The sequence below is a fragment of the Physcomitrium patens genome, chromosome 1 (genome assembly GCF_059467195.1).
Source record: "Physcomitrium patens ecotype Gransden chromosome 1, ASM5946719v1, whole genome shotgun sequence".
Lineage (NCBI taxonomy): Eukaryota > Viridiplantae > Streptophyta > Bryopsida > Funariales > Funariaceae > Physcomitrium > Physcomitrium patens.
The window spans coordinates 18,748,467-18,759,757 of record NC_143410.1 but is presented as its reverse complement, the minus strand read 5'-3'; the positions used below and the strand labels follow the sequence as shown (position 1 = coordinate 18,759,757).

Genomic DNA, 11,291 nt, shown 5'->3' with positions numbered 1-11,291 from the left:
CCACACGAATCTGTCATGAACCAAGCTCGGATCCAGATGGAAACGATTTCTGGATCAATGAAACGAGATCGTCCACTGCTCCTCCTCCTCCTCATGAAGCCTGCTGCTGCTGCTTTTGCTTCCAGGCTTCGTTACCTTTGAGATTAGCGGCTTTGTTAGCACAATCGGAGGGTGAAGGGTGGCGTATCATCTCGTGGCTGTGCGTGACGGGAGGCGTTGCCGGCTGTTTTTTTGTGGCAGAGATGTGTTCTGAGTTGGGTTTCTGAAAGAGGGGAGTACAGGGATTCGAGGAATGTGGGAAAGGGAAAAGGTGTAGCGGGAATTAGCAGTTGAGTGTAGAAGTGGACATGGCATGGGGAGACGGGAGTGTGAGAGCGTGGCTGAGACGATCGCGGGGTGGAGGAGCATGGGACGAGATTGAGGTGGAGTCTGGGATTGTTGCAGCTCGGGAGAGGTGCCAGCCGCGGAGGGTGTGCAGCAGGCTTGGGTTCTGTGCTGTGTTGTTGGGGGCGCGAAACGGTTGCTGGGAGCGTTCGTGAGTTCAGGTAAGGTTGAGTGCCTGTTAGTTTCAGTTACCAATGACTTGGGGTGTGTGTGTTGAGGTTTGGGAGGAGGGAATTGCGTCCGGAATTGATGTTGATTGGTTTGGAAACGATAAAAAAGCAATGAGAATATGTAGGGTTGTTTTTGTTAATATTTTCTTAAAATTGTTGAGTTCCTTGTCATTGTCTGACATTTACGCGTGTCTCTCTGAAGAGCTTAGACACAGGTCAAGAAGAGAACGAGACCTCTGGAAACGTTTCTTGTTCAATTGCTGCTCTTGACAGGGGCACCTTAGAAATTGGACCTTAAATGTTTTTTTTTTAATTTATTCTCTGTTGTAACGTTAGTCATTCTCGGATTTGGTAGGAAATCGTATATTTATCGGGGGTTCAAGCTTCACACGGCTCGTATTTAGTATTCATGAGTGTTGCGATCTAGAAATGTGAATTCATGATGTTAGCTTTGATATAATATTACAAAAATACAGGATTTCAACTGTGTCGCTTAGATTTCATAATTAGACATAGGCATATCAGCCGTTTTAGGGTACGAGAATCACAGAATTTATTTGACCACCGCAAGCTTCACTGGTAATTGAACATGCACATAGCTTTAGAGCCAGAAATATTTCTGAAAGGAAAAGTTGACACTACTAGCTTCAGATTGCTTTCGGATTTTAAGGGGCGTGAAGGTGTACGTGCCACTACTTTTTTTAAGTTCAAGCAGTGGTCACCACTCTCTATATCTTAGATTCGTGTCCAATTTCTGAGATATGTTATGACTCTCGCCTACGCTCAAAATGATTGTTGGGACTGCAATTTTGTATATGTTGTATGGAGGTTGTTAATTATACGCTCATCCTTGTGGTCACTTTGTACATATCATTCAATTTATAAGTGCCATTGGTGCCAACAGACGAGGGAGAGGTTGGAGTACAACACTTGTGGAGAGCGGCAATTTCAGAGGCGGAATGGGGGTCTACACCGATGAATATGTGGTCGTGCGTAGGGGCAGGAACCCTGGGGATCCGAGTGAGATAACTATCAATTGTCCTGATAAAGTGGGACTTGGTTGCGATCTCGCCCGAATCGTATTTGAGTTTGGCCTAAGCGTTACGAAAGGGGGTACGTATATATTCGATCGTTTCCTTTCCAGGTCATGTTAATGGAAAAAGTTGATGTGTACGCTGCGCGTGTAACTTCTCTTAACTTTGTCTCTTTAAGATGTACTTCACATTCGACATGGTCTTTTATGGAGGACTTCGTGTCGCAGATATGTCGACCGATGGACGCTGGTGTTTTGTAGCTCTGTGGGTGACACCCAGATCGCGTCCTTCAACAGTGCGTTGGTCATTGTTGAAACAACGGTTGGAAGATGTATGCCCGTCTGCTCTGGCTTCTATATTAACTCCTGTGTCTCCCCCTGTGCCGGAAGCCAAGAGGGTCCTGCTGCTGCAAGTCTGCTCGTCCGATCGGACAGGCCTCCTCCATGGTAATTTTTTCATTCTTTTCTCTCAATGTGTGCTGTTAACGGGTGGTTCTAGGATTTTCTTCCTATTTTACAGGAACATGATTATTGCGACTTGGCTCTTTTAGTATTTTAGATTTGCTCAACACTTGGCAGTTTCTATTTAGTTTTTCTTCTCAACCGACTTTGAACTCCTCATTTTGGGTATAGTGGTTGGTTGTCTCAATTTTTTTAATATGATATGACTGGTTCTTCAGATGTTGCACAAAAGTTGTGGGAAATGGAGTTAACTATACACAAAATCAAAGTATCAACCAGCCCTGATGGGAGAGCTGTTGATTTGTTTTTTGTCACAGACAATAGGTACTTTTCCTATTCCTAGTAATTTGCGGTGTCTTGACCACTGATTATATCTGATGCAATCGATTACAATGTTTACAAGGGCCTAGAGTGATGCTGGTTTTCACATTCACTGCGTCTCTGTACTCTCAAATGGAACGGATACCCTAGTCATCCCAAATTCTCTTGAATAATTGTACTCGTGGTTTTCAACTTTGATGGTTTCATGTATTCAGTCTTGCATTTTGCGGCAGAAACAAGCAGCCGTGGAAGAAAAGGGCGGAGGAAGTAACAAATCAGCTGAAAGAATTTTTGGGAGAGCCATGTTCACTTTGTGAGATTAGTCTTGCTGGATCTGAGTGTGGGGGTCTGACTTGCTTCCCTCTGCCTGCCACAATCACCAAAGATATATTTTACGAAGATCCGGCAACATTCGAAAAAGGAAATACAAAAAGTGAGAAAATTAACTCTAGAAGTGAGCATCATGCTAATGAAGTCGTTGTTACTGTCGAGAATAGCACCAGCCCTGTTCACAGTTTGGTTCAACTTACTTGTAAGAGCCGGAAAAGTTTACTGTACGACTGCCTCCGCACCGTGAAGGACTTCAGTTTGAAGGTTCGTGCTTCAAATTCAGTTACTTTTCTGATTTCTTTCTAAATTCTTTGACTTTTGAGGTAGCATTTTTATTTAGTTATTTCTTGAATCTTCTATTTGAATTGCAGTCATGTTAATGGATGAGATAAACATCAGGCGAGTGCCACACTAGAAAAGGAAGGAATTAGTAACTTATTCCAGAGCTTTTGCTGTTGAGATGGGCATGGTCTCACATGCACTAGTCCTCATATATACTATATTTGGATTTGACTGTTTTTTTTTTTTTTTTTTTAAGACCAGGTTCACTTGCTAATGTATACAGGTGGCACATGGGCGTATTGGCATGTTGGAGAATGGCAACTCTGAGATCAGTCTTTTCGTGCTGGGTCCAAGTGGACAGAGGATTACCAATGTGCAAGACCAGAAAAGTCTAGCTCAGTGCGTGGAAGAGGAAGTTGGGCATCCTGTGCGAATTAAGGTGGGGACGAGAGGACCTGACACAGAGTTACTTGTTGCCACTCCTATTGAAAAGTGCGGAAGGGGTCGACCTCGGGTTTTATACGACGTTACCCTAGCTCTGAAAATGCTGGACATATGTATATTTAAGGTATGCTCATTTTAACCAACTTTCAAATACCCAATTCAAGTTCATCGACATTTGATACACGTAGTGCCTCTTTCTATCCATTACTCCTAAAACTATTGTTCATTTCTCTTCCAAGTCAGAATTGCGAGTGCCTATATATGTACTGCAAAATTATAAATGCCGTTCTTAGTTTCTTGCTTTAATCCTGAAAATCCTCACCGCATTTCAGGCTGATATTGGAAGGCATGATTACAATGAAAAACGTTGGGAGATCTACCGTTTCCTGCTTGTGGATAGAGAAGAATTTTCCTTGACATGCGCAAGGATGCGCAACCTTATTGTGGATCAAGTTCGACATATTCTTCTGGGTTAAATACAACTTCATACCTTGAGACTTTTAATCTTCCATTTTAGCCAATCTTCTGAAGATACTGTACATCTCGGAGGATTTTGGCATGAGCAGCTATTCAAACCAGCTGCTCTGACATGGGCAGACTGCAAAGCTGTGCCAGAACGGCATGTTGGTGGAAACCATAAAGGATACATTGAAGAAACATTTTTCACAATGGTCACTTTTAGTCTACCTAATATTATCAAAGCCAAAGATGATATCATGATGGATTATGATCAAACTCCCACAGCTTGAATATTTTTGATTTAGAAATCAATCACAATTCTCCCTCCGATTACATCACCTGGTGCAAAGGGATAACCAGGGCTGGGGAAGCATGGGAGGTAAGACATCTGGTTGAATGGTATTAAAAAGGTATTGTAAAAGTATGTTTTTTCATGATGAAGTTCAAGAATTGTATTTATTCTCATTAGTTTAGTAGCTTTCTACCATTGAGAGTGCTTGGCTTTCTTTATGCACAAAGTTTTTAATTGTTAACATATTAAAAGGCTTGCAATCAAAAGAATTTGTTATCGCAAAGTGACTTATGATATGCCTCAACATGTGCAGCTTTTGAAAGATTTTAAGAAGGAAAGAAAAAGACATGTTTAATTTCTCATGTTGACTTAAAATTGAAAAAAAATATGTATGTGATTATACATAAAAGTGTATTTTTTTTGTTTTATAATGTATCATCTTTAGTCTTTCTTTACTCATAAATTAGTATGGAATTTAAATGTGCTACTATAAGAGGATAAACCATAAAAATAACAATACATATGTAAAGTTTAAAATGATCTATTGTAATAGTGATTTTACTCATAGTCTTATTCCTTGGTTTGTAAGATTAACTACTAGAAAACAACAAAAAAAATATTATAATATTAAAAAGTGCAAGACATTATTTAGTATTAGAAATTGAGAAAGATTTAGGTATTTATAATGTAAGCATAGCACAAGACATTTGGTTTTTACTTAATGAATTGATTATTTAACAACATTATAACACCAAATTTTTGATGTCATCTAATGATGCACAAATTCTAAATAATATCATCTAAATAAACTAAATGTAAAATTGATGTGGATTAATAATTTAATCTAATACATAAAAAGTGTAGTTGCTTCAAATAATATAATAGTTTAGCTTTGTAAATAGTATCTTATAACTAGTGCTATTAGTATGTATTAAGTGGAGTAAAGATTTATTTTAGTAGTACAATTTTTTATCCAGTATTTTTATTTTATTTAAGGAGTGTGAACTACACAAAAGAAATGCAAGTATTATGTGAGAACAATATCTACTTTGGTAAAAAGATAAAATAAAAATACATAAATTGTAATTACACAAATTCTGAATATACAAAAGTAATTCTTATCAAGACGTTGGTAGAAAAACATGATCAAAAAAATAAATATGAGTACGGGTATCCAACTATTAGAAGAGTAAATAAGCCATACATATGTCAATTTTTTTAAAAAATTCTGCTTGTACATTACCTAGTTCCAATTTTTACTCCATATTTTCATTAATCGTGTTCATTTCCAAAACAAAACTCTGCAGGTGTCCTGAAAGACTCACGTAAACGATCCACGAATCATACACCAGCTTGCATACAAACCTGGAAAGTATCATTCATTATAAGGAGATCTGCTTTGTTGTCATTTCGCAAGATACAGAAGTTTATTTCTGCTAGAAGTCGATACATGCTCTACTCTCTTAGTAGGTTCAAAAGGAAGAAGACATTCAGAGTCTTCAATACCTTCAACAAATTCTCCACAATTTGTAGTCCTGTTCAATTCTTACTGGACCCAACCTTACAAAACTTGAAACGAGAAGGCTTTAGCATTCACATCTCTTCGCTTCTTCCAAGGCTCAACCACAAAATTACCAAAGACCTCAACATTGGTATATTCTCCCAGTGTAGAAGCCTGCTATTATACAACTGAGAATTTCACAATTTCCAACCCCGCAGTAGCAATTTAACAACGCTTAGATGTCATGGCCTTCCGTGTAAGTCTTTCAGTGAAGTATTTCGATTTCTTCCTTGCACACCACAGCGTAAGAGATTACACCAGTCGTAACGTTGAATTGATTTTGCCAATGAGCGTGACTTGGTTGGGTTGTCATGTATACTCAAAGTAAGATACTACCTACTTAAACTTCCACGTTCTCTCAGGCCACCATGCTGAGCAATGTCTGCGTGTCCCGAATTATAAATATCACCCATCTTTGTGGGCTTTGTAGTTGCTGTGGCCTCTGCACTTGGTGAACTCCAGCCGGCAAATCCTAAAGTTTCACCTAGCAAATGGGGGCTCATGGTCGGGCTCAAACCAGCGTTTCCATTCATGAATGCAAGTTGTGCGAGTGAACCCTGGCCACCAAATTGTTGTAGCCGGACCCTAGCTAGCTTGCTTGCCAATTCCGAGTCTCCCACCTACAAGATAGACGTTGGTCAGATCTGAAGGCTTGTGGTCTCAACTTTCATATTTGTATTCCTAGAGGGGACGTTAAGATTCATATCTTAGAAGTGCGAAATTGGTTACCTTGTTGCTTGCACACAAGGCCACATCTCGAGCTGTGACAACACTTTTGACCCTCTCAAGCACATTCGATCGTCGTTGTGTCTTCACGTCTTCCTCGAGCGTCACATTATCATTCCTCAATTTGCTATTCTCCAACAGCAACTGATTCACAGTATTTACCAAATCCATCTTATCCATAGGAAGTCGGCCTTTCCTTGCGTGCCCTCTGAAGAACTGCGAATGCAAATTATTCCCTCAGACTGCCAACCTTTCAGAATCGACCTCAACTAAGAAAATCTATATTCCCTAGATGATCATAAGAGGAAAGTTGGATGTAGTAACATGCGACAAGAATAGGTCACCTTCTGATTCACTTTCACCATTTCGAGTTCCGACTTTAATGCCTCGTTTTCCTGCAGCCATTAAGACCATCAAACAGGTTTAGATGTTTCCCTGAAACAAATGCAATATCTCTAATTAAGAGTAATTATCAGATGTGCAAGAGCACAAACCTTTCGCATGTGATATATGTTTGTTACAAGTTGAGAACGGGCCGAGGTTTCATCCTTAAGATTTTCTTCGAGTTGACAACGCGATGCTTCAACAGTCGCTAGCCGTGCTTGTAACGACTGGCACTCTCGTCGAATTTCATTATAGCTAGCCTGTTGAGTAGTCTCCGCTTGTTGATATGCCTTCAACATCGCCTGCATCTGCTTAAATTTTGTAGAATATAGGTCCTGTTGCAGAGTCATTTGCCAATGTAATTTCAATATGCTTGGGGTATTGTGACCATGCTGCACGACAATAACTGATCATGTGCCAATCCTAGTTAATAGATGACGTAGAGATACGGAATCGTACCTGTAACGCGTGAATCTCATGCCTTAGGAGATCCTTTTCAACGTGACTCTCATGGTCACGGGATGCTTCTTGTTGAGTGGGTGCTGCCTCGTGCTGAATCGAAGGCGATTCTGTTGCCTTTGCCAACTCAGCTCTAAGCTCCTCATTCTCTTGTTTCAACTGTGCGAAATGTATGATATCAGTATAGGAGCTGCTCGGGTTAGTTTTTCAGAGCACTCCAAGGAATATCTGCCAGAATTGGCTGGGGCTGTGGCAGACGCATACAAATGGATTAAGGCCACGATCACAGGAATGAATGACTGGTTACTAACCTTGCCACGGATAAGAACAAGAGTGTCGTTCTTTGCATCCACGATTACACGAAGCAATGCAATCCCAGCCTCCAACTTTTGCAACTGCGAATCCATGCCTTTCGAGAAGGAAGTTTAGAACATGTGACCAGTAAAAATGTTAGCATTTAACAGTTTCTCGAGTTTGAATCCAGAAACGAAACACCACGGTAAATATTGCTGCGCTTAGATGTGCACCTCGTCTAGGAGTTTGTTTGGTCCATCCGGGTCATTTGCTTTGCTTGATTTGTTGATCTGACCGTTGACGACTTTGAAATTTGGTAGCACATGTCTTTGGAACGCTTCCACACTCTGCAAGATGGTGCTAGTCATAGCCTGGCTCTTGGCGATGATGGTTTCGAGGATTTGCACCCGTCCACCATGCGTATTTTCGTCGTCTTCAGTTGTTTTCCTCATTCTCTCAACCTCGGCCAAGAGTTGCTCCTTCTCATTGACAATCTTGTCCTTCTCTGCGAGGGCTTGAGAAAGGCTCGAGGATGTAGGCTCTAACAACCCCTTTAATCGCTCCACCTCTCCTTTCAACTGTTGTGTGGATGCATTCACCAGAGCAGACACTTCTACATCTCGATGTGCCCGCAGCCTTTGTAGCTCGAGTCTCTATTGGTGAGATGCAAATCAAAAAGTAAATGAGTTTTGGTGGTACTTTCCAATAAGTGAATGGAAATTTATATTACAAGGAATACTTGGAAATTTTTAACTTGATCTGTGTTTCAAGACAAAGTACACACTTGGTTTTTCTCACGGTTGATGAGGTCATTGAGCTGAAAACGTAGAATGTCATTCTCCTGTTGTAACGATTTTGTCATCATTTCGGCCTCCGCTACACGCAGATTGGAAGACCTCGTTACCTGGGATCGAACAGAAAATATCTAAAGATGTAAGCATGATCAAGCATAATTCCTGTCCACATCAATCAATTGCTCAGCAAAAAGAACCTATTTACAAAATAACTTCACTGGATCAAATCATACCTGATTCATGATTGCAACGCTATTGAATCGAATATCAAAATTTGTTGCTTAATTGCTGAAAACAATGCACATGAAGTTGAGATCTACAGTCTTTGAGTTTTCGCAACGTAAAAATGCAAGCATTACTTTCATATGAACTCAGAATTCACACTTAAACACATACATGGAAGCTATTATTCTTGCAGATTGCAACTTAGTGAAGACGGATAGTCAGAAATATAGCACCTTTTAAGTGAAGATTGAATCAACAGTTGCTGTAGCTGTGTTCATCAACTTTTAGGTCCCATGTTTCGAATAATGTTATTACGGCCTCAGCTATATTGTGCGAATTTGGTAAACTTGAAAATTTGCGACGATCTGGTAGACTGAGGGTGACTGGAGACGGAATTAGGGTGTGGGTCAACTATTCTCAGAAATGGAAGATTTAGAATGGTAACAGCAAGAAGCTGCGGTTCAGTAACTTGAGAGAATCAACAGATTTCAGCCTAGAAGAGGAGTTTGTTGGGGACACGACGAGAAAAATGGCAAGGATTGATGGTTTCATGGCAGATGGAAGGAGCTTCGCCTTCCCTCCTAAAATTAATGTTTCTTTGATGGAGCTGAAAAGCTTGAACAATTCTCGAATCCCTGTTCCTGTATGCTGTAAAAGCCATGATGACTTAAGCAACTTTCTTTGCACCACTTATTGTCATGTCATTCTGCTCTCCACCTCTACAGTAGCCATCGCTAATTCTGATATAACATCACGTCACAAAGGAAACAAATGGGAGCAAGCAATGTGCCACCCACAAACTGCAGCCATTATTAACAGATACTCTAACACACAATTTTCTCTTCGTATGCTCCTGTTATGCCTCTCAAGCTCCGAAAACCGCCAAATCACGTGCACATAAAACGTTACACGCACAAATCCTACTCCTCAGAGGCTTCCCGCATCTTCATCCCTCTCATGCAAGACCAATTACATACCAGGAGTCTCCAACTGTAGGTATGGTATTTCAACAAAATTTTGGAGAAGAGGGGTACGATGAGTAATTGTGGCACAGGAGGAGTACCAAGGCAATCGCGAGCTTGCGAAGAGCATGAAGACGCCCACAAAGGCCAACAACCACAAGGTCGCAGTTCACCGCCACTACAACTCAAATGTAGCCAATCTTCCGAGGAGGCGAAGCTCGCGACTGGAATAACCATAATAACTTCCTCGCAACGGCCGCCCGCAGGTCAAATTCCTCCGCGAACCCACATGAAGCAACTCCTCCTCGCAGATCCTGTCGATGAAGAAGCACAGACTCGCGTCTATGGAAGATTTCTTGGCTCCGTAGCCCACACCCACACACACACCCACCCACACACACACACTCCCACAAACACACAAACAAACAAACAAATAAACAAAGCTTGCAAAGTGCCTTTGCTCGGCAGCACCGAACAGAATCAACACCCACTGATTAACAGTTGTTATTAATTCTGTCATTCACTTCTACCACATTCCGCTAGATTAGTGTCACTTGTGAAATTAGCTTAACAAACCCTTGTTCGTGTTACACTAAGTGTGAAACAATATAATGTTGTGTGTTATTGATGAATAGGTTTTATGATGATTTGTGTTACGTGGTGGTTATGGTTTGTTATAATAAGGGTTAGTGGCAATTGTGTTGAGGTTTATCAAAAATGTAGTTAAGATTTGTTGCAACTCGGATTAGTGATAGTTAGAGATGAATGAATGATTAAAATGTGTAGTTAAGATATTTTAAAACAAAAAGAAGTCATAATGTTACAAATAGATTCAATGTATTCATGTTTTTATTTATTTTGACTTAAATTAAGTATTGAATGAGTCTTCAACATTTTCAAAAATAGTTGAATTTCAAGTGGGCATAAGTCTACACATGTTTGTATTATTGAATGTAAAATTATGGTTACATCTTGTTATGGAATAGTTTATGAGATTTTTTTTATTTAAGTTCATTTATTTAAATACTACTCTAAAATGTTGAATGTGTTTGTAAATAAAATAGTCTAAAGAATTAGTTCTAAAATTGAAAGAGCATAGAATTCTAAAAATATTTCATTTGAATTTATATAAAGACATTTAAATTGAAGAACAATTGAAAAGGTTTGGATCACATTAGGTGTTTTAACAGGATTTGAAGCATAAAGGTTATTATATTTTTTTACATAAAGAGAATTGTAATAAAATTCAAAATATATTATATTTTAATATTTAAATAATATGATTAGATATTATAAGATATTTATTTTTATTTTAGAAAAAATATAATGAAGTTGATGTCTTATATTAATATTTTAAAATTAAAAATATATATATATATATATATATATATATTTAAAGCTACTATTAGATAATTTTTATTTATTTTAAGCACCAACAATATGAATATGTAAACTTGAATTTGTTTATACTTTCATGAATCATTGATTAACTGAATTCTTTAAATTTTGTTCCATATTTTTATTTATCAAAACATCTTTACATTTTTTAATAATTTAAAATTTAAAATTTTAAATCTTCTCAAATATATACATTTAGGTTTCTTTCATTTTGGATATCATCCAAATTTCAGAATAAAGTTTATTTTTTGATACAATTATTGTCAATTTAGTGTGTTTAAAACTATACTACTCATTTTTGTTTCATAAAG

General features: G+C 38.8%; 2 protein-coding genes across 4 annotated transcripts; one reads left to right on the top strand and one right to left on the bottom strand.

Moving 5' to 3' along the window:
* The first annotated feature begins 271 nt into the window (after positions 1 to 271).
* Positions 272 to 4,640, top strand: LOC112289770 (ACT domain-containing protein ACR9). Of its 3 annotated transcripts, XR_016504356.1 has the most exons (8): positions 346 to 545; positions 1,459 to 1,667; positions 1,816 to 2,034; positions 2,268 to 2,373; positions 2,604 to 2,964; positions 3,266 to 3,550; positions 3,759 to 4,264; positions 4,491 to 4,640. XR_016504356.1 is itself a non-coding variant. In XM_024535336.3 (7 exons), exons 2-7 carry the CDS (start codon positions 1,514 to 1,516, stop codon positions 3,900 to 3,902), a joined length of 1,287 nt encoding a protein of 428 aa, XP_024391104.1. In that variant the 5' UTR covers positions 272 to 545; positions 1,459 to 1,513; the 3' UTR covers positions 3,903 to 4,350. The 3 variants fall into 3 exon arrangements, 2 of the variants coding, with proteins under 2 accessions (XP_024391104.1, XP_024391113.1); XM_024535336.3 differs by lacking the exon at positions 4,491 to 4,640 and having other exon boundaries at positions 272 to 545; positions 2,586 to 2,964; positions 3,759 to 4,350; XM_024535345.3 differs by lacking the exon at positions 4,491 to 4,640 and having other exon boundaries at positions 3,759 to 4,350.
* A 932-nt stretch (positions 4,641 to 5,572) lies between these two features.
* On the bottom strand, positions 5,573 to 9,652 carry LOC112289767 (uncharacterized). Its single transcript, XM_073535806.2, has 10 exons — positions 8,854 to 9,652; positions 8,629 to 8,683; positions 8,386 to 8,505; positions 7,835 to 8,254; positions 7,619 to 7,702; positions 7,308 to 7,466; positions 6,959 to 7,183; positions 6,809 to 6,859; positions 6,468 to 6,680; positions 5,573 to 6,358 (listed from the first exon to the last, which is right to left on the bottom strand). The coding sequence occupies exons 2-10, from the start codon at positions 8,635 to 8,637 to the stop codon at positions 6,071 to 6,073; spliced, it is 1,569 nt and encodes a 522-aa protein (XP_073391907.1). The 5' UTR covers positions 8,638 to 8,683; positions 8,854 to 9,652; the 3' UTR covers positions 5,573 to 6,070.
* Positions 9,653 to 11,291: the final 1,639 nt, after the last annotated feature.

Excerpts from the sequence above, each read along its gene's own strand:
- LOC112289770 (XM_024535336.3), top strand. The coding sequence starts at position 1,514 with ATGGGGGTCTACACCGATGAATATGTGGTCGTGCGTAGGGGCAGGAAC. Across the intron at positions 1,668-1,815 it reads CCTAAGCGTTACGAAAGGGG|ATATGTCGACCGATGGACGC; the intron begins GTACGTATATAT and ends TTCGTGTCGCAG. Across the intron at positions 2,965-3,265 it reads TGAAGGACTTCAGTTTGAAG|GTGGCACATGGGCGTATTGG; the intron begins GTTCGTGCTTCA and ends TAATGTATACAG.
- LOC112289767 (XM_073535806.2), bottom strand. Across the intron at positions 8,255-8,385 it reads TCAACCGTGAGAAAAACCAA|AGACTCGAGCTACAAAGGCT; the intron begins GTGTGTACTTTG and ends TCTCACCAATAG. Across the intron at positions 6,359-6,467 it reads CCTTGTGTGCAAGCAACAAG|GTGGGAGACTCGGAATTGGC; the intron begins GTAACCAATTTC and ends TCTATCTTGTAG.